At 46.0% G+C, this 20,151-nt stretch overlaps 1 protein-coding gene across 1 annotated transcript in view; it reads right to left on the bottom strand.

Annotated features, from left to right (window-relative positions):
* LOC138299135 (carnitine O-acetyltransferase-like) overlaps positions 1-20,151 on the bottom strand; it is a 65,349-nt gene that overhangs the window by 15,307 nt on the left and 29,891 nt on the right. The window contains exons 3-9 of the mRNA XM_069237185.1: positions 17,784-17,902; positions 9,562-9,615; positions 8,637-8,802; positions 7,344-7,518; positions 6,420-6,598; positions 4,153-4,253; positions 3,819-3,938 (exon numbers count right to left, since the gene is read on the bottom strand). Of these exons, the coding sequence (XP_069093286.1) occupies positions 3,819-3,938; positions 4,153-4,253; positions 6,420-6,598; positions 7,344-7,518; positions 8,637-8,802; positions 9,562-9,615; positions 17,784-17,902 (914 nt within the window). The remainder of the gene's footprint in view (positions 1-3,818; positions 3,939-4,152; positions 4,254-6,419; positions 6,599-7,343; positions 7,519-8,636; positions 8,803-9,561; positions 9,616-17,783; positions 17,903-20,151) is intronic.

Raw genomic sequence — 20,151 nt, forward strand, 5'->3', positions numbered from 1 at the left:
AGAGGTGGAAAAGTGTAGGCAAATATTCCTGACCAACTCATCTATAGCGTGTTGCCCTTGGATACTGGGTGTGGAAATCTGGAGGTGAAGTTTGGGCATTTTGCGTTTTCTGCTGTGGCAAAAAGATCTATCTGAGGGAACCCCCACTTTTAGAAGTATGGTAGGAGGACTTGTGGGTGGAGTTCCCATTTGTGGACTTGTTGCTGCATCCTGCTGAGCAGGTGTGCAAAGTCGTTGTCTGTTCCCGGAAGGTATTCCACCAACAGGTAAATGTTGTGATGTAGAGCTCAATTCTAGATGGTATGAGACAGGTGTGATAGTTGTGAAGACTGTGCCCTCCCAGTTTTTTAAGGTAATACATGGCTGTCATATTGTCTGTTCCGACTAGGACAACATTCTGAGCCAGGTGAGGCAGGAATGCTTTCAATAATAGGTGAACAGCTTGAAGCTCTAGGTAGCTGATGTGTAGAGATTGATGCCGGGCATCCCATAGACCCTGTACTGTGAGGTCTTGTAGGCGAGCACCCCATCCCATCTGTGATGCGTCTGTCATGAGAGTGATGTGGGGGAACGGGGTTCAAAAGAGGTCGCCCCTTCAACAGGTTGTTGGTGTTCCATCATTGCAGAGAACAGTGAGTGTGGCGGTCTATCAACACTGGATCCTCCAACTGACCCTTTGACGGACACCCCTGACGAGCTAGACATTCCTGTAATGGACGCATATGTAACCTTGCATGGGGCACTATAGCAATACAGGAAGCCATTATTCTTAGCAAACACACAACTGTCGTCACTGCAGTTGCTAGTTTGTTGGAAACTGGGGCAGTGTTACTTGAAAGTTTTAAATTTGAATGAGACTGGGGTAGGCTCGTTAATTTGTGAATGCGAGGTGGAATGTTGGGCGGTGTGGTTATGAGCTCCAGACAACCAAGTTGGATAATGGCTAGTACCCATTTGTCTGTGGTGATAGAATGCCATGTTGGGTGAAACAACTGCAGTCTGCATCCTACAGGTGTTGTGTGGTCGGGGGTGGGGGTAGGATTGGGTAGTCACTGCGTGGTTACTCTGTGAGTGGACGCACTCGTAACTCTACCCTTGTTGTTGTTGCTTCTAAATGAGCCACAGTAGTAGCTTTTGGTGTAGGAACTGTGTGGCTGCTTTTGTTGTGAGGTGGATGCCTCTGCAGAGGTAGACTCATAGGACCCAAGGTAGGTTGGGTGACAAAGGGTCCCTGAAACAGATTTCCGGATCTGACCATGGCTAGGTAGCACTGGTGGACAGGTGACCTCTGATTGTGTGGTTGTAGAAGCCAAAAGGTCTTTTGGTCGGCCTGGGAAGGAAGGCAGAGGCTGCAGTACTCAAAGGCTGAGTATAGAGATCCTGCATCTCAAAGTCTACCAAGAGGTCGGAGCCAGAGTTTTCATTGAGGGAGAAGACCTCCTTCTTTGGAGGTTCTCTGCTCCTGTGCATATTCCTCACCGAAGATGTCGGAGTGTCGTCTGTGGCTTGGTGAGACATTTTGAGGCAACGAGCTCTGCCATCGCAGAGCATCTTTTTCAACCTAAAGTATCGGCATGTGTCAGTCGGACTCCTCATGATCTGGGGACAGACACAAGTTGCTAAGTGAATGTTGGACAGTGTGCAGGTACTTCAAGTGACAACGCAGACTGAACCGAAAGAACACGCGCTCCATTACAAGTGGAGCATTTTCAAGAAGACTTGAAACCACTACAAAGATAGGCCCCAAAAGATGGTGCCCTGAAGGGGCTGCGGTCAAACAGAGTTGATCCGGCAGACTTCTTGGAGAGGGCGCAGATGGAGAAAGCGCAAACGGTAAGAATACCATCGAAAACAAAAAAAGAACCAGGAAATTTAACTGAAACGGAGTTGAAAAAAGGAGCGCGGGCACACCAGTGCTTAACTTGTAAATAAAAACGTGCTGGTGCCCAAAGCCCTCCTCTTAAACACATGTCTGCTGTAATTAAATATGCAAGCACAGGATATTGAGGCACCATGAACCTGAAACCATCTCGGGCCTCTTTAATCCATTTACAGCCACTCCCTGCAGCTTTCTGTTTTCTCCCATTGTGACGCTTTTTCGTTTTTCTCTTCCTAAGCCTTTCCCATATGTGCCTTTTGCTCACAGTAAATGCTTCAGGCAGAAAAATAAGCGCTGACCCTCAAAAATAAGTGCTGGTGCTCCACACCGGAAAAAACAAGCACAAATTAAGCACTGAGACACACATGTCCAAACCAGACGGTGGAGAGAAAACAATCAAACAATGGAGTCGATGCCCATGCGTATTATCACCGAGAGGGGTCACTCAACCATGCGACTTGAAAGTCTTCTTAGAAGAAAAACAACTTCCACAACTTCAGACCCTACACGAAATGGCAGGACTATGCAGAACGATGTGTATCTACAGCCACACATGCCATCGAACAAAATGTTACTTATCTGAAACAATGAATTTCCAGCAGGTATCATCACCTACATGCTTGCAGATGACAGGCGATGAACACCTGCACATCTGATTACGCGAGACGTATTGTGCACCCCATAAACTAAACTGTCTCTTGGAGTCAACCAACAACTCACTAAAAAGAAACCAAGTAACTGACTTTAACCACAAAAAGTAACTAAACTACATTTTCCAGTATCAAATACTGCACACCCCATTTTTAATACTTTAAGAAAGATATTCTATATTTAAATCCCTCAGAAACTGTTTCTCTCAAACAGGTTTCTGATTTTCTAGTGGAAAGATTTATGCAAAAACAGGAAAGGCAAAAAACACTACTCCTGCTGTCTCCTCACAACACCTGGTGCAAGCAGAAAACGTATGGTTCTTTTTCTAAGCAGTGCAGTGGACCAGAGCATCTTGCACTTTCTGCAAATGAAAAAGAGAATTGTGGGATAAAAAAAGTGCACAGAATTACATAGGCAAACAAACCAGTTCACCACCCACAATACGATGGAGATAATCTGCCACAGATGTGGAAGACAAGAGCAGCAGGCAGAGGCAGAAACACGTTGTTTCGCCTGTTGATTTAATCTGGAGTAGGAGTTTGAGACCAATGTTAAAAACTAATCTGATCAGGGCCAGGAAAAGAGCACCAGGAGGACGGGGAAGTCGAAAGAAGCCACTCGAGTGATTCTGTATGCCCTCTAAAAATGGCAGGAAAGATTTGATGAGGTTGAACTCAAGATACCTACCGGGGATCTCGAGTTTGCACTTCCTCGATCAGTGTATCCCAGGAGTCTGCCAAAGATCATGCACTTAAGAAGTTAGACCTACAAAATTGCACACCTCACCTATGCTGCCACTGCAGTAACATAAGGTTTCTGTTGCAAGGGGGGTCAGAAACAACTAGGAACATGAGCTTGTAAGGGAAACTTCAATTTGAGCAATCTCTAGGGCATCACAACACTATACAAACATTATTTCATGAACTTGTCAACTCAACCAAGCCTCTTTAATGAACTCAGTATGCAAGGTCTGGATATCCTCTTCCAAATCCTCAGGTGCCTATATTGTCACCATTCCATAGCAGATGTCCCCTAAGCAAACCCATTTTTGGTGCCCAATCCCACATCTGCCTTCATGGGGGGGGGTGGGGTGGCTTACATTTGCAGATTTGCATGTGCGGTCATATCCTTCCTTAGAAGGAGGTGACCAGGAAGACCTGCATTTCCCGGAAGACCTACAGGTCAATGATCTTATAGGTGTACTCTCTTTGACCCACCAATCCCTGCCCAGTCCACATCTTGCCACATAGGTTTCCATCCTCAATGGTCACCAATCACCAAAACTTACATGTCAAGGTTCTGTTTAGCATGTTCAATGTCCCTCTTTATTTCCGGGGTGATGTAGAAGTACAGCTTCTTGGGCATTGGCAGGCGCGTCATGGGGGATCGTATGGAGTCTGGGCTCTTACTGTGAATGTAAGAGTAAAGATAATTAAAAACCCACTTCACACATTCTTAAGGAATTGAAAAAAAGTTGTTCTTTTGGGTAGAAAGGTTTTAAAACAAGGGGGAGCTTTCTACGGTGAGAGAGCAGAAAGTTAAAAAAATCAGAAGAGTTAAGCAGGTGCAGCTAGGAAACTCAAGAGAAGGGCTCAGTGAGACAAAGTCTGCAGTTGACCTACCAGTATTCCAAGACGTGATCAAGAATGGTGGCAACAGGAGGACCTTCAGCAGTGGCTGCCTCGTATATCAGCCCGCAGGAGCCATCTTCGCCCACAATGAACTGCAACAGAGTTTGCGGACAAAGGCAGAAAGAATTATGGAGGCGCAAATAGAGAAACGAGGATACATTTTTTTTTTTTAAAAGGAGAAGGGGCAATGGAACACAGGTAAGGTGAAGAAAAGAACAGTGAATTCCTGAGAAAGAAAGAAAACTAGACAGGTAGGTGGACGGCAGGTGAAAAAGAAAATTATAAATCTTTTAAACCACTACAGATTTTTAGAATGTAACACAGTCTTTGGGCCAGTTCTAAAAGAGGTTCATCCTCGTTAAAAATCTTTCCGAAAGGAGTTTCTATCAGGCTACACCAATGGTTCCCAACCTTTTGACATCTGTGGACCCCCACTTTATCATTACTGGAAGCCGGGGACCCCCACTGAATCATTATTGGAATCCGGGGACCCCCCTACCGAGTCATTACTGAAAGCTGGCGACCTAGTCTGTTAATATTACTTAATTTTCTAATCAGTTGCAGACCCCCGAGGAGGCTTCGCGGACACCCAGGGGTCCCAGGACCACAGGTTGGGGACCACTGTGCTACACCATAGAGTAAGAAAGCTTATATCTGCCAAAGGTCGAATAAGAAAAATGACTGACCTGTAATGCTAGTCGTTAATAACGGAGAGCATCATTAAATGAAAGGCTTTGTCCCAGACGTACACCTGGAAGGCAGCACCAGACTTAACATAGGGAAATGTCATGTGACGTTTGTGAAGAACCTTAGTTTGCTTGAGCAGAATACTCCATAGAAAAAAAATCCTAACAACGGAAATGAAGCCTCCTGAGCAAATGTACCTTTTTATGCTCCACAAGAGCAGAAAGTCCTTCCCCTAACTCCGCCATAAATCTGGGGGTGATCTGTAGCTCTTCTCATCCAGAGAGCGGAGGTTAGAAAGCAGGTTTGTGGGCTCTTCCAAAGTTCCAACACCCACTTCCCAGATTTTCCCACACTCGTGGCAGAAAATCTGCACTAGAAAATGCATTTGTTACTACCAGGAATTCATTTATGGAATCCCGGTAGACATAAGTAAGGAAATATCTGTAAATGTACATTTAAGACGGAAATTACCTTGGGGGTCCACCTATACACGAGATATATATCAGTAAAAAGTAAACTATTTCTCAAAGTTTGTTTTTTCTTTTCACTGCGTGCTACAGCTTAGTAGCTACCGCCTAAGGTTGAAGTAAATGGGTATCAATGTTTTGCTTGCTTATAACCCTGTCCATAATTAATGACCTGCCTGCAAGTCTTTAGAACGCTATTCAACATAAGCAATTTTTTTTAAATTTAGTTTTGTACAGATTGATCAAGTGGTATCTCAAAAGTTGAATGTCTCATTACTGATCAAATTGACTTAAACCTTAACCAGAATGTAGTGATTAGTCCAACCTAAGTTCAGTTTTTTTTTTTTGTCCTGTCCAATTCCGAAATTAAAGGATTCTTGTTTTCTCCCTATAAAGTTTGAAAGGCCTTTCTCGCTAACTTCTGCTTTAAGTGCAAAATCGTACTCATCCGCCATCGAAGAAAATTATGTCTCAATCAGGGCCAAGGCTGCGAGATACACTATAACGTTGTTGTAAATATGTTCAGTGTTAAGTTTATTTGGAAGTTAATTAAAAAAAAGAGTAACATTTTTATAAAATTAATAGCATGTTTCTTCCACAAACTGGTGTACAGCGAAACATAATTTCATTCTGTGCTGGATGTTAACATGTCACGTGAGACTGGGCATGTCGGCACAGCCGTGGCATGGTCTGCAGCTATTCTGGGAAACTTAAACACCTCTATAGCAACTACGGTACACGGTCAATATGTGACTATACATGTCCCCTGGCCCATACATCCCTAAGCACAACCCCTTTGTATGGGAAAGTTACTTTGATAAAAGCCCAATTTGTAGGAGTAGGACTCGTCCACTTGGTAGCTTGTCGACAGGTAAGCACAGTTTAGTATTTCGGTACACAGATTTTTTTTGTAATGAATAAAACGTTTAAAATTATAGACAAGGCTATGCTTTGAGTCCACCCACACATTATAGGCCCACTTGGGCCACAAGAGACTGAACTAGTGGTCAGAGAGCCTCCTCGATCCCCAGAGATCTCTCTACACCGCTCCCTGGCCTCTGAAGATCATGGTTTTCCACTCTCAGACTTCCTTCAGAACCTCACCTGTAGGGTCTTGTCAAACCAGCGGTTACCACTGTTGGAGTAGCTGCCGCCGCCGTGCAGCATCTGGGCTGCCATGCCACTTGAGTATTTGCCCTCAGCCATCTTGAGTACCGAGGCATCAAGGCACACGGTGAAGATGCTTCGCTGGATGGCCCGCACTGAGTCGCGGTTCAGCTTGTCTATCAAGGGGGAGAAAACCATGTTGGTGACGGCTTCACTGAAGAGCCCCAACATCAGATCAAAGATATGAATCATCTACCACCACATCAGGCACACTCCTAACCCCGATGTATTCGTTCGCCATATTTCCACCTTTACGCTGCGTGTTGCCCACCCGGCAACAGATGTTTTGCTAGGTTTACTGGTCCCCACCCTTCCTTGGTGTCCTAGGGAGCAGGGACCATACAAAACACGAGGAGAGGCCTTCATCACCCAACCCATCATTTCCTCTTGGTTGGTGTCCAAAGATGTAGGAACTCACCAGTTGCACACTATGTTAGTGTGGTAAGCCTCCCTAGAAGGGATTGCTTTTTAGCCTGCCATTGCACCGAGTTGTGCATATGGGTCTCACACTTTCCTGCCTGTGCTAAGAATGCTGTAGTCCCATCACTGTTTTTAGGCCTGGTTTATATCTACCTTGCCCAGAATATGCTAAGCTGGTCCACCTGCTTTTCTAGAGCACGTCACCCTACCTCTTCCTTGTCCCATACCCACTGTTCAATATGCTTCCTCAAAATAACATGTCCCTGGAAGTTTTACTTGGTCCTTTTACAGTTTCATATTCCTCATATTCTGGTAGGACTATCCTCTGATCTTCTATCTGTCCATGTTTCTATCTATCTGCACAGTGTTTTAAGCCAGTCTCCTTTCCTCAGGGTGTTGTGAGCTCATCCTTGGGTGCTGGTGGACCCAGTTTCTTCTCACCTTTCATCAGAGTGGTGTAGGCCTGGCCCCAGGTGCGACGATGGTCACTGGTCAGTATTCCCAGAGGTTCTTTGTCAGTCTTCCAGGAGTTATTACGAATCTGTAGTAGCTGCAGCTCGATCTGATCGACTGTGAGTGGGGTTCCATCGCTGTTATAAACATCCAGCTGAAAAAACTTTAAAGGAATGAGAAAAGGGATTATGGAGCCGGTCGTACAGAAGACCTCTTTACTCCTAAAACAGGATATGAGGAAAGGAAGTTGTACTAAATCTGCCTTGTCCCGCCGGAATTATCGGGACTTGGAAGAGCGTACTCCCATCTTAAAAACGTTAAATAGCTACAGCCGCCTTCCACCATGTCCAGAATTGAGTATAAGGTATTAAAGCATGAATGTTGTGATCAAGATCACAGAATCCTTGGAGGCGTGGTCATGTGCCTGGATGGAGGCCCAAAGACGCACGCATTGTGCAAGGCGAGGGGCACACAAAGATGTCATGAACCCAGTATTCCAGTGTGGAGCACCCATTCCAGCACATGTGCATGTATGCAGCAGCCAAGCTTAAAGTAGCTGCATGTGTTACCAGTGGCAGGGACATAAACACTTGCTCTTCAATTACTCCAACTTGAGCATCTATCCCAATTACATAAAACCTCAGCTACGGTCTTATTTCTCTATTTGCATTCTTCTTGAAAATTATTCAACAGTATTTGACTATCAAACCTCTTTCAACATTACGCGCAATCTGCTTTATCCCATTCAGTCTGGTTTCAAGGACCTGCACTACACCTAAAATTCCCCCACTCCTACATACAAATTTATGGCTACTGCCCACCACAACCAGCTTGCTTACATTCTAATGGCTGTCTTTGTCAGTGCAGCCATGATACAATAAGCCGGCAGCCATGGTGTTCAGAGAACCTACCCCACATAGAGAAGACATACACATAGGACTCAGTTGTTTCCTAGTAAGTGCAAGCAGACATCAAAGGGTGTTTTGACATTTATTATAACAAATAAAAATATGATACACATGCATTCTGAAAGCCTGCAGCTTTGGTGAAGGGAAGCTGAGATTTTATCAGGTCTAGACTTGAGCAGCAGCAATTAACCAGCTGTAAGAGGCCTGACTCTCACCATGGCCCTGCCAGGTGGTGTAATGGGAGTAAACTAAGCACATATCTACTCTAAATCCCACCAATGTTTCCAAGGATGAGGCTAGATAACTATCACCACTTTTGTCTTCCCACACCTGGACCTGTGCCTCCCCAACACCTCCTTTATCCCATTTTCACCTGGTAGTTGCGGACTACGGTGACATGCGTGGGAGGGCGGCGCGAGCGGGAACAGAGCAGCACACTGTCATGTTTGGGTCCAGGAACACGGCAGGAAGAAAAGATCTTGTTGTACTGGTCCAAGCAGAGGGGACGACCACGCATGTACTCTGCCAGCAGGGTGTGGCTAACAACATAGGAAAAGGAAAGAAAAGTAGGACAGTAAAGACAATACATTCCCTAACCAATTGATTAATTGGACAAACACCTCTCTTCTTCCGGTCAGATACCCCCCTTTTTTGCTGATGTGTACTATTGCAATTTGGTTAATTTCTATCATCCCCCATTTTCACCATCCACTTTTCTTCAGGCCAGTCCTCCTTCCTCTACTCCATTCCAACATCCCTTGTAAGTCAATTTCCTCCCACCCCTCCACACCATCTCTCCATTACTCCTTCGGTCCATCTCGTCAATTCCTTCTTCGGTCTACTCACCACTTACACCCATTTCAGCTCATAAGCCTCATTCAGTACATGAATGGTGAAAGCAGTGGTGCACTGGCTAGGGGGGAGGGAGGTTGGCTCCACTCCTGTGCAAGACACATACAAAATGCTGCTGCGCTGAGCCCGTCGGACTGCGCAACGTTCTTACTGGCAACCTCCAAAGCCAAGGTGCAAACTTTAGCAGCAATACTAGCCAATTTTTTTTGTCACCCTGCAATTCAGATTTTCTGTTACTCTAAACATTTTGCCAGCGGTACTCGCCTGATGGGACTACAATTGTGACATTTGCCGCTGCCCGACACATTCTCATATGCCAGATTCCTGGCCTTTCTCAAAACCACCAGGGCTTTTTACATAATTTGCACCCCGCTCCTTGCTGGCTACGACCATGGGCGAAAGAAATCAACAGAACAATGACTGATGTAAACTTTTTCATTACATACCGGTCCACCTTGGCCTTGAAATCCAACATACCGGCGATGAGCTTTGCAGCAAACCTGGAAGAGACAAAGAGAGAGATGGTAAATGAAGAGCCCAAACATGGCAAAGTAACTGCTGTGGACAAAAGTGGTGGTAAAAAAGAGAACCTTGCAGAACCTCACACAACATCAGTCCACATGGATTGAGGCAGAAACATTCCACTCTTCTGAAATGTCTGCAGAGGCTTCACATACCAAACATCAGTGAAAAGCCCTATCTTTGAGTGCAAGGGGCATATGAAGGGACGACAATGGGGCACGCTGTACCAATGGCAGCCTTTGTGAATGTATGCAGGTTCTCTTAACCGGATTCAGGTAACTCCTAAAATGAACCAGTCACACACAAGTAAAGAGTCATCAAAGCCCCTACATTCACCCATTTCTCCGAAGACAACCCCAACTCTGAAAGAGGCACCTTATCCCCCAGGTCATATATCCCTTTAATGGTGGTGTACACATCCATATTATTTGATAATGTACCATTGAGATAGGTAATCACTTCCCCTCACTTAGAGTGTCTAGAGGGAATTTCATTTGCAGCGTCTACAGTCTAAATAGATAAAAGAGCAACTCCTGAAGGTTTCCCGCTTTCCCACACCACCTCCATCTGACATTTTTACAGTGCCCAGTATTTCTTCACAAAAGCCACAGAACTATTTCTGCTGGACGCCATCCAGAGGCTCTCCACTCTTCTGGAAACAGAAAGGAGCTTGAAGCAATGGAAACAGCAATCTAGTAAAGCTCTTAAAAACATATTTGTCTTCTAACCTCACTTTGGGTCCGATTCAAAAAAGGGATGAGGGGGAAATCAGATGTTATGTTATGGAGTTTCGTAAAACACAACAAAAACCCTGAAGCATCTTGGCGCTAGACACTGAGATGGAAAAGAGAGCAGAAAATCTAGGCAGATCTAAGGAGCCAGGTCTTTGCCTGTTTGCGTAACTGTAGTAAGTTTGGAGCATTCTTGATGGCCAGAGGCAAAGCATTCCAGGCCTTGGAGGCACCTACTGGGAAACTCCTGCCGCACCGAGTGGCCCGCTTGATCCTGGGGACTACACCAGTTTGGCATTGATTGACCTAAGAGTCCTGTCTGGAGAATACCCGGTAAGCTTGTTCCATAGAAAATCCAGACCAATGCCATGCAGGATCTTGTAGGCGATACAGGGCGTTTAAAACATAATTATTTGCCGAACCGGCAGCCAATGAAGATCTCTGCACACTGGATGGTATATAGGAAGCTTTAGAAGAAGCCTATCAGCTGGGTTCTGAGGTTTATTCAAAATGTACTGATGGGAGTTGACATAAAGGCTATTAAAGTGATCCAATTTAGCAAACACCAAAGTAGTGACCAAAGTCTTCTGCAGGTGGCTGGGGATGTAGGGAAGAATCTTTTTCAGCAGCTCCAGCGTGAAAAGCACTGAACATGTGACATTAACTTGTTCCTGATAGTTACGTTTATCATCAATGAGAAAACCTAGGTTCCGAACCTTCCTTACAGGAGTAGGAAGGGGTCCCATGTCATGAGGCCAGCAGGATTGAGACCAGAGGGATGACTGAGAAACCAACAGGATGACCTCAGTCTTATCGGAGTTTAGCTTCAGACAATTCCCACCTATCAATGGGGAAGGGAAAGGGTGGGATACCTGTTCACCCACTCTTACAACTTGTTCCCGCCACTCCAGAAATGATGTAAGTAGATTCTTAGCGGAGCCTCCAATTCCTATTGTGGTCAAGCGATCGAGCAGCTCGTGATGGGAGTGTGCGTCAAAGGCCGCTGAGAGATCTAATAATAGAAGCAGTACGCCTTTTCCTTTGTCCAGTATTAGTCACAACTCCCCTGTGGCCTCAAGTAGAGCTTTTTCAGTGCTATGACCGCTGTGGAAAGCAAACTGAGTGAGGCCAAGTGCATGGGCCCCACTGTGGCCCCTGCACCTGTTCTCCGCCAGCCTTTTCATGGCGGTGAAACGAGGTCGTAATCTGCAGGGCAGTGCTGCTCTGGTGGATTACGATCTCTGCCCCCAGCAGGATCAGGGATCCCGGCAGTGCTCGTGGAACCCTGGCAGTCTGACCGCCAGGGTCTTTATGTGGTGGTTGGACCGCCACAGCAGTGGCAGTCCTGTCGGTCATCGTGGGGCTGGCGGTCTGAAGACCGCCAGCCTCTTAATGAGGCCCAAAGTGTAATTTAGCCATTGCTTAAAATGCTCATTCATCCATTGCTTAAAACACTCCGTCGTAATATGAGCATAAAATTTAACTACATGTCTATATCTTTGAACTCTCCAACACTGGAGAAAAATATTCAGCTTGCTCAGCTTAGCACTGGTCACTTTTTCCCTGAAATCAATGTAATTGCTCTGGTTACAGCGTTAGGTGATCTCAAAACGGGCACAGATATGGGACACAATGACAGCCTAATTCTACTTGATCTTTCTTCTATTTATTGTTTGGCAATGGCTGGTCTTCAGGGTGTGAGCTCTCCTGGTTGCTCTCTTTTTAGACGAAGGCATTCTCTGGCTCTTTTCCCCTTCAGTCCTATTCTCTTGTTGTTAACATGCAGAGCTCCACTGTATTTAATGTTTATATGCAACTTGGACTAGCTTAAGGTCCTTTAATGTTGAATCCATATCTTACAACAAGGAAGCCCAGCTGATCCTGGGCTTTGATAATCCTAAATCAGACATTAACACCTTAATAAGCACTGGTTAACTGCTATCCAGGTCTGAGTGAGCAATAAGCAGGACGTTATGTGGTGGCCTACTTTGCTCCTGAACGAACCGGCTCTCTATCCTGCGCACTGACTCAGAGAAAAAATCTAGGATTCTGATTGACAAGTAACTGCATATAAGGCATTGGTGAATTCAGTTTAATCATTCTGCTTTCACTAGATGAGGAACCTTAAGAAGATATTACTTTCGGCTGAGAGAAGCCAGAGAGCGGAGGCTGTACAGAACATGGCAGTCACACTTGTGTTTAACCTGTAAAAACTGGACCATGTGGCTGCTCATCAAGGGCTATATTAATTACTGGTCGTTCAAACTTGAGGTCCTCCGCTTTTTTAGGTCGAGCTTAAGCATACGACGTCGTGTATTCATCTCTCTGGGGTTAAAGCCAGTCTGCCTGTTTCTCATTTGTTTGTTTCAGTGTCCTTTAAAAAACCTTGCTTGCTAGTGGTCAGTCCTGCCTCCTTCTCCCTCCTTTTCTCTTTCGCTCATTCCCACGGAGCAGTGGCTAACAGAATCATTATGCTTTGTTGTGTTTATCCGTTGTTTGAGGGACTTTCTTTTTTCTTGGTTTCCTGCTGGGGAAGCTTCCCTTCTCATTTGCAGAGCATTCTTGCTCTCAGCTTAGCTTCGCTCCAACGCTGTTTCTGCAAACAGGGCGGTAAATCATGCTGTTATCTTGCTCACATTTGCTAAGCATTCAAAGGCCTAGGGTGCCTGTTTGTGCACCAAATACCCTCATCACTGCTTGCCCCTCCGGATATATCAAAAACTCTTCATCGCATTTTTATTTTTCCTTAACAATCACACAATGTTGAGTGCCCTGCAGAGATTCAAACTCGATTCCCCAGTTTAAAAGTTGGCCATTTCATCGCTAACTCCATGCTGCGACGTCACTGCTTCCACCAAGATACTTTTTATATAGTGCAAACTCGACCATAGGTATTGGAGCGCTTTACATGAGCACGTTATAAGGACAACATTTTTTTTTTTTTTTATAGGCTTAGGAGACTAAGGGGGTCATTCTAACCCTGGCGGTCGTCGACCGCCAGGGCTAAAATGACGGGAGCACCGCCAACAGGCTGGCGGTGCTCCCATGGGCATTCTGACCGCGGCGGTACTGCCGCGGTCAGAAACGGGAAACCGGCGGTGTCCCGCCGGTTTCCCGCTGCCCTAGGGAATCCTCCACGGCGGCACTGCTTGCAGCGCCGCCATGGGGATTCCGACCCCCTTACCGCCATCGTGTTCCTGCCGGTTTTCACCGCCAGGAACAGGATGGCGGTAACGGGTGTCATGTGGCCCCCTGACAGGGCCCCACTGAGATTTTCATAGCAGACACTGAAAATCGCGACGGGTGCAACTGCCCCCGTCGCACCCTTTTCACTCCGCCGGCTCCATTTGGAGCCGGCATCCTCATGGAAGGGGGTTTCCCGCTGGGCGGGCGGCCTTCTGGCGGTCGCCCGCCCGCCCAGCGGGAAACTCAGAATTACCGTGGCGGTCTTTTGACGGCGCAGCGGTATTCTGGCGGCTCCCGCCGCCCGTCAAGCTCAGAATCACCCCCTAAGTGATTTGCCCGGAATCGCAGGATGTTGAGCCGATGCAGAGACTCAAACCTGATTCCCCAACACCACAGTCGGCAGCTCTGGCAGTTAAGCCACATCCTCTCCTTCCTCATTTGGAAAGGCATCTGCAGTAGACACCAGAAATTGAATACACTGCTCGCCACACAATATCGCTGCCCCTGGTCCAGCTCCACACCCTCGCCAGGGACTTGACTCAGTGAAGCTGGTTTGCAGATAACTCCATGTCTTCGGAAATACTGTGCTGTAGAAGTCAACTTTCATTTAACAACCTGTTGCATTCTGGGATTTGTAGTTCTGGTTGACATCAATGAAACCTGTTGGATTACATTTCCCCTATTGCAATGGTTTGTAGTAGTAAATACTGGACTGGAATCAGGTATTCATAATGACAAGAAGCCATCTGCCAACCTTAAGAACTTGTTTACTACTGCCTGCTTTAGTTTCTCCTCCACTTATTGAATGTAGCATCTGATTTTTGCAGTATTTTTCCAGCATCCGCTTTTTAATATCAGGATATAAATATTACTTTTAAAAAATTCAAGCACTTTCACCTGAAACCCTCTCACAACTAGGAACTTGTCACCTGCGCTTCGCAGCCCAGTTACTTTTTTCATTTTTGGTACTTTTTCTGCATTTCACACTATCGGAAGCAACACATTGAGACATCTTTTTTGTATAATTATGAAGCACTTGCATACTGTTTAGCCCACCTTTTCTCCACCATCACAACAACAAGAAAATATGCAGCCTCCAAAACATGTGTGCCCCTGCAAGGCACTACACGAACAAGAGGCAGTGGGATTTGGAGAGCCAGCAGATGGAATACTAGGAGGGATGGGGAGATTAAATGATTTGCCCAGAATCACACGCTGTTGAGCCCTCGCCGAGACTCGAACCTGGTTCCCCAGCTCCAAAGTCGGCAGCTCTCGCCATTTCACCACATTCTCTTCCTCCTCGTATAGTACAGAGAAATCTTGTCGTGACCATCTTCCACACTGAAGTAATGCAGAAGATCATGTGCCTTTCATTATGTTTATGGGTGAAGTTCCTTATCCTCACGGTGGGCCTCTCCCAGTAAGTTAGTAACTTGCGTTAATATGCCTGATCCTAGCATGGCACGGCTGTGATGTGGCCCATCCCTTGCACGGTCTGAAATGCGCAGGGTTAGGGTCCATAGGCGAGAAACAAAAACCTTCCTAGAAACGCAGTGTTTCGATTTTTCTTTTCTTGATGACATGCGTGGACTCTAGCTCCTGTGTTGCTCCTAATACTCTCGCTAAAATGCATTTTACTTCCAAGGGCTCAATTCCGAGCTGGGGAGAGCAGTGCCCTCAGCACTGCAGCAGCCAAGGACCAGGGCCGCTGGTTTCTCACCCCTCCACCTGCCCTCCCAATCGCCACACCTACCCGATTGCCAAAGGCAATAGTTCGCCCATAAGCAAGACCTATTGGCTTTTCCAATGCTTGTTTGGTGAGCTTCCTAGTTGTATTCCCATAAGACTTTGTTGCTATGCCCCTTCTACTCTTTAAGTTCTGCTGTATAACCTTTGTTTGCGTAACATGCTTCAGATGATTGCGTTGGTGCTTTATTTGTAAAATAACAAGTGCCGGTGCCCAAAGAGCTGCTCAGACACCGGTGTCTTGCACTATAAAATGTCGGAGAGCGAAAAGGAAGGGTGCGCAGTCCTCAACCCACCTCAGGCCTCTTTAATCGACTTCCAGGCACTCCCTACCCCATTCCCTCACTTTTACAAATGTCTGCTTTCTCCATTCGTGACGGACTTTCTTTTCCTCAGTCTTCTGGTTTTGTTTGTTTTTCCCTCTTTTGGTCTCTGGAAATGTCTGATGTGGAGAATTAAGTGCCGGCCCCCAAAAATAAGTGCCAGTGCCCCCCGCCGGCAACCCATGGCACAAATTAAGCAATGAATGGACTCTCTGGGACAGGGAGTTCGATGTCCTGACCCCGCAATTTTTCAACGTGTACCTATTGCCCTTCAGCCTATTGTTAATCGCAGAGTATTTCATAGGGCCTTAAAGGCCGATTTCGATTGTTAGACAACTCTCTCTGCGCCTTCTCACTGACCCTACAGGCAGATATTTTGCTGATAAATATCACACTCACTGACAAGCTAGAGTACCTGCATCAGAAAATGTGCCTTAAGTAGAACTGCAAAAATTATTATTAAATAACTTTACATGATACTTTAATGGCTAATATTTTATTCTATCTTTAAGATTTTTCAAAAGCTAGAAAAGGTTGATCCAGGTGTCATGAATTCACTTTGTCTCTACTTTTTTATAACCACACAATCTCAATAAATCGGATCTGTTGGGTTTCAGATAAAATGGTTGTTATATTCAATTTCAGGAATACGCACCCCCAGCTCAGTGATCTGAATTCGTCGGTCCTCTTGTAAACACAAGTTCTCTCAAGGGCAAAGCAGCACACTGTGCAATCAAATCATAGCAGAAAGTAAGACATGCAACCCCAGAACAGCCATCTGATTCAATTTGTTTCTCTTGCAAACACCCGCCTTCTCAAAGGGGGAGGGGAAGACTGTGCAATCAAACCACAGAAGACAACGCATGCAAAAGAAATGGTAAAGAGTACTTGAAACACTGGACAAGCTTGTATGGAAAAGCAACCGAAGAAACGATTCTTACAACCATTGTCAAACAACTTGACATTTGCAAAAGAGTGGGGAGTGGGGGGCAGGCTGCGCACTCCGGGCGCTGAGCTCCTGAATGCCTTACCTTAGTGCAGTGGTTCCCAACCTGTGGTCCGGGGACCCCTGGGGGTCCGCGGAGCCTTCTCAGGGGGTCCGCGAATGCTTAGAAAATTTAAAAATATTAATAAATATTGACAAATTAGGTCCCCAGCTTCCAGTAATGACTCGGGTGGGGGTCCCCGGATTCCAATGATGATTCAGTCCCTGGGTTCCACTAATGTTAAAGTGGGGGTCCACAGAAATCAAAAGGTTGGGAACCACTGCCTTAGTGTATTTGTGGGCAAGAGTCGGATAGACTTGAAGGGTTGGGGCAGAATATTTCTGCCCTGTGGCATGTCACCAAGTTCTGCACATACCAAGGAGCAAAAAAAGAGAGCTTTGCAGATTATATCACCATCTCAGAGTTATTCTGAAGATCAGGAATATTCTCTAGGCAAACAACACAGGACAAGACATTCTGGGAATTGGAAAGAAAAGATGAAGCGAGACAGACGTAACCAACTGATACGCACCTTGGGAGAGGCTATCCCCTCTGCTGCGGCCAGCCACCAAGATGCCCAAACAAGTAGCCGCTCAGCTCAGGAAAACAGGGTTGGGGGGTAAAAGACTGGGAAAAGGGGTGGGTGAGGTTAATGGGGAGGGTTGGGATTGTGAGAAAAAGCGATTAATGATGTGGGTAGAAAGTATAAAATACAGGGAAGGAAGTTTTGAGATAGCAGCTTCTGGTAAGCAGTGGAGGATGGGCAAGTAATGTTGATATGGAAAAGCATTAAGCGGAGACACAAGTAGGGTGGAAGGAGTGCAGATACTCTCTGTAGAACAAGAGGTGGTGGGAAAAGTTCTTGAAGGAGCAGTGGTGGCATGCAAGAGGAGATTCAACGAGGATGTGTGCGCCTTGGTGTACGGTGAGAGATGTGTAGTGCGATTTGTGAAGGTGTGTGGCAAGAGGCCGGTTTGCATATGTGCAAAGAAAATATTTTATTGCTATAACAATAGTTTTGAAGACTGAGGATAGTCAATGTTGATATGTTATTATTCCGTTCTCCACTGTTTGGGCTCCAAGAACCATTATTTTTACCTGAGTTGGCTTAAGGGTCAAACATCTGCACATGATGTGTTAGTTGGGGTACATTAGATGCGATTTTGTCACATACCTGAGTTGTCCTCGCCACGTGTTGTAATCCTGCTTGGGTAACACTACCGCTGGACTGGAGTGCACAGCGAGGGGTAGCCGACTCTCAAGGTACTGGGACTGCTGCCACCATTCAGTCAGCTGGAAGAGAAGAGGGGACATTGCCGGGGGGCTCACTTGGTGCGCTACACATGGTCCTCAAACATGGATGGTCATGGTTTTAGCTTTGCAAATTGTGAAACAACAATGTCCCTCATTTTCCAGAAGGCCTATTTCCGAATAGCACCTCTGTTTCCTGGCTCTATTCCTTGACTAAAACGAACAAATGAGCTCTCGAAACACGTGCAAGTGATAGATTTATTCTCCTAAACTCTAGTGCTCCAGGAACCTTGTTGGGCAGTGGCAAAGGTATACGAAAGTACAATTAACAAAAGCGAAGCCTGAGGAGTGGATGGATAATGTTGCCACACCCAGAATGTGTAAGGCAGACATCTTTAAAGAACCATCGTGTTCCAAGAGGTAAGGATGGCTCACAGGGACTATGGAGACAATCACAGCTTCATAAACTACACAGAGGCTAGCAATCCCTGCCCCCTTATTATTAAAGAACCTACAATCGAAAGGACTCGTCACTGCCCACAAACTTTGTGTTGGGTGTTGAACTGCCCAGTAGCATAGCATGCTGCAGTATTTGTACAGTAACCGCACTGCAGAGATGGACCTTCAAATATGCAAAGAGCAAGACCAGGAAGGAAATCCTAGGAGCCCCTAGTGTCTACTGGTAGAGCTGAACAAGCGAGTTTCTAGTGTGGTACAGAACTTTTATTGGTCTGGTCTCTGCCAGGGAATAGTTTGGAAGAGTACCAGAGCACTGAGCTTTCGGTATGAAGATCTTCCTCAAAAACATATGTAACTCATTCTATTTAGAAACAGCAGATTATGGACGGCAGAACAGGGGCATCTAGTCAACAGGTGGTGCTGGAACACTCCAGAGGGTAGGCTGAGAAAGACCACCAAGAGTGCCTCAAAATCTGTACGACTAGGCAGAGCACTGTGTGATCCACTGATTTTTTTCACGTCTTTTAAACTAAAAGGTGAAGTAAAAGCAGTGGCGGGCGGGACGTACACTCACACTTTCACACACACACACACACACACACACGCACCCACGCACATCCACTAACAACACTAATCAATATTCAAACATGCACGCACCAAACATTCATTTAAAAAGAGCACACACACTCACACACACACACACACACACACACACACACTGCCTTCCCTCACTGGCTGACCTTAGGTCAGCCAATGAGGGAAGGCAGCAGTCCCAGCCTCATCACAGAGTGGGATGGGGTCAGTGAGACTGCTGACCCCACCCCACTTTGTGACGAAGTGTCACTGACACTCGCCCTGGGCGTTTCCGGGCTTAAACCTAAAGCACCCAGGTCGAAGTCAATGCGTGACGCTTCCCTCGTCACCCAGGGGAGGGCCTCGAGGCACCTTTGCTGAACCGAGGAGGTCACACCCACAGGAGCTGTGACCTCCTCAGCCCAGCAAAGTTCAGCTCAGGCAGCCAGGAGTTTGCCCAAATCGTGCATGTCTGCTCCTGGCTGCCTGACCTGAACATGAGGAGTGTGTGACAGGCTGACCTTTGTTCCGCCTGCCCAGCACTCTTCATGAATTGCAAAAGGTGGAGAGGCATGGCCCCTCCGCCCTAAAGGCCGGGCCTGAGAAAAAAAAAAAAAAAATCAACTGTTTGATCGCTTTGTAGTTTTATGAAAGTTTTTTCCTCCCAATGACAACCACATTTACATGCTGATGCAGAAGTTGAGGAGTAACCTCACCAGTGCAAGAGCTTTGCTGTTGGAGCAGCAATCACTCAAGACGCCAGAAACAGAAGATGCTCGTTGCCACTGTAGTAACATTAGGCACCAAGGAACGTTCGGTACCGAATAAGACTCAAAAGATGCTGCTAGCTAAAGAGGACCAGCATGCAGTCCAAGGGTCTAAGTTTAGAATCCCCATCATCACTACACCCATTTCTGTAAAAAGTTCATCACTGCTGCATCACCTAATGTTTGATATACTAAGAAATATCTCTTGCATGATCAAAATTGTGGTATTCTGAATTATGTTTGATTCTGCATCAATAGGATAATGTTGAAAAACATGCTGTAGTGTGGAAAGATGTGAGTTCAGCCATCACAAACAAGCATTGGGAAAGCCAACAGGTCTCGCCTTTTGCCACTGGTGTACAACAGTGTTCAAAGTAAACAACAGTTTAAAAAAAAAAAGTACAAGGATGCAACTGCTGCTGGCAGCCATGTCTTTTAGTAAAGAAGCGTAGTTGTGATGCTGTATGTGCACACACGTCATTACACACAGTG

The sequence above is a fragment of the Pleurodeles waltl genome, chromosome 6 (genome assembly GCF_031143425.1).
Source record: "Pleurodeles waltl isolate 20211129_DDA chromosome 6, aPleWal1.hap1.20221129, whole genome shotgun sequence".
NCBI lineage: Eukaryota > Metazoa > Chordata > Amphibia > Caudata > Salamandridae > Pleurodeles > Pleurodeles waltl.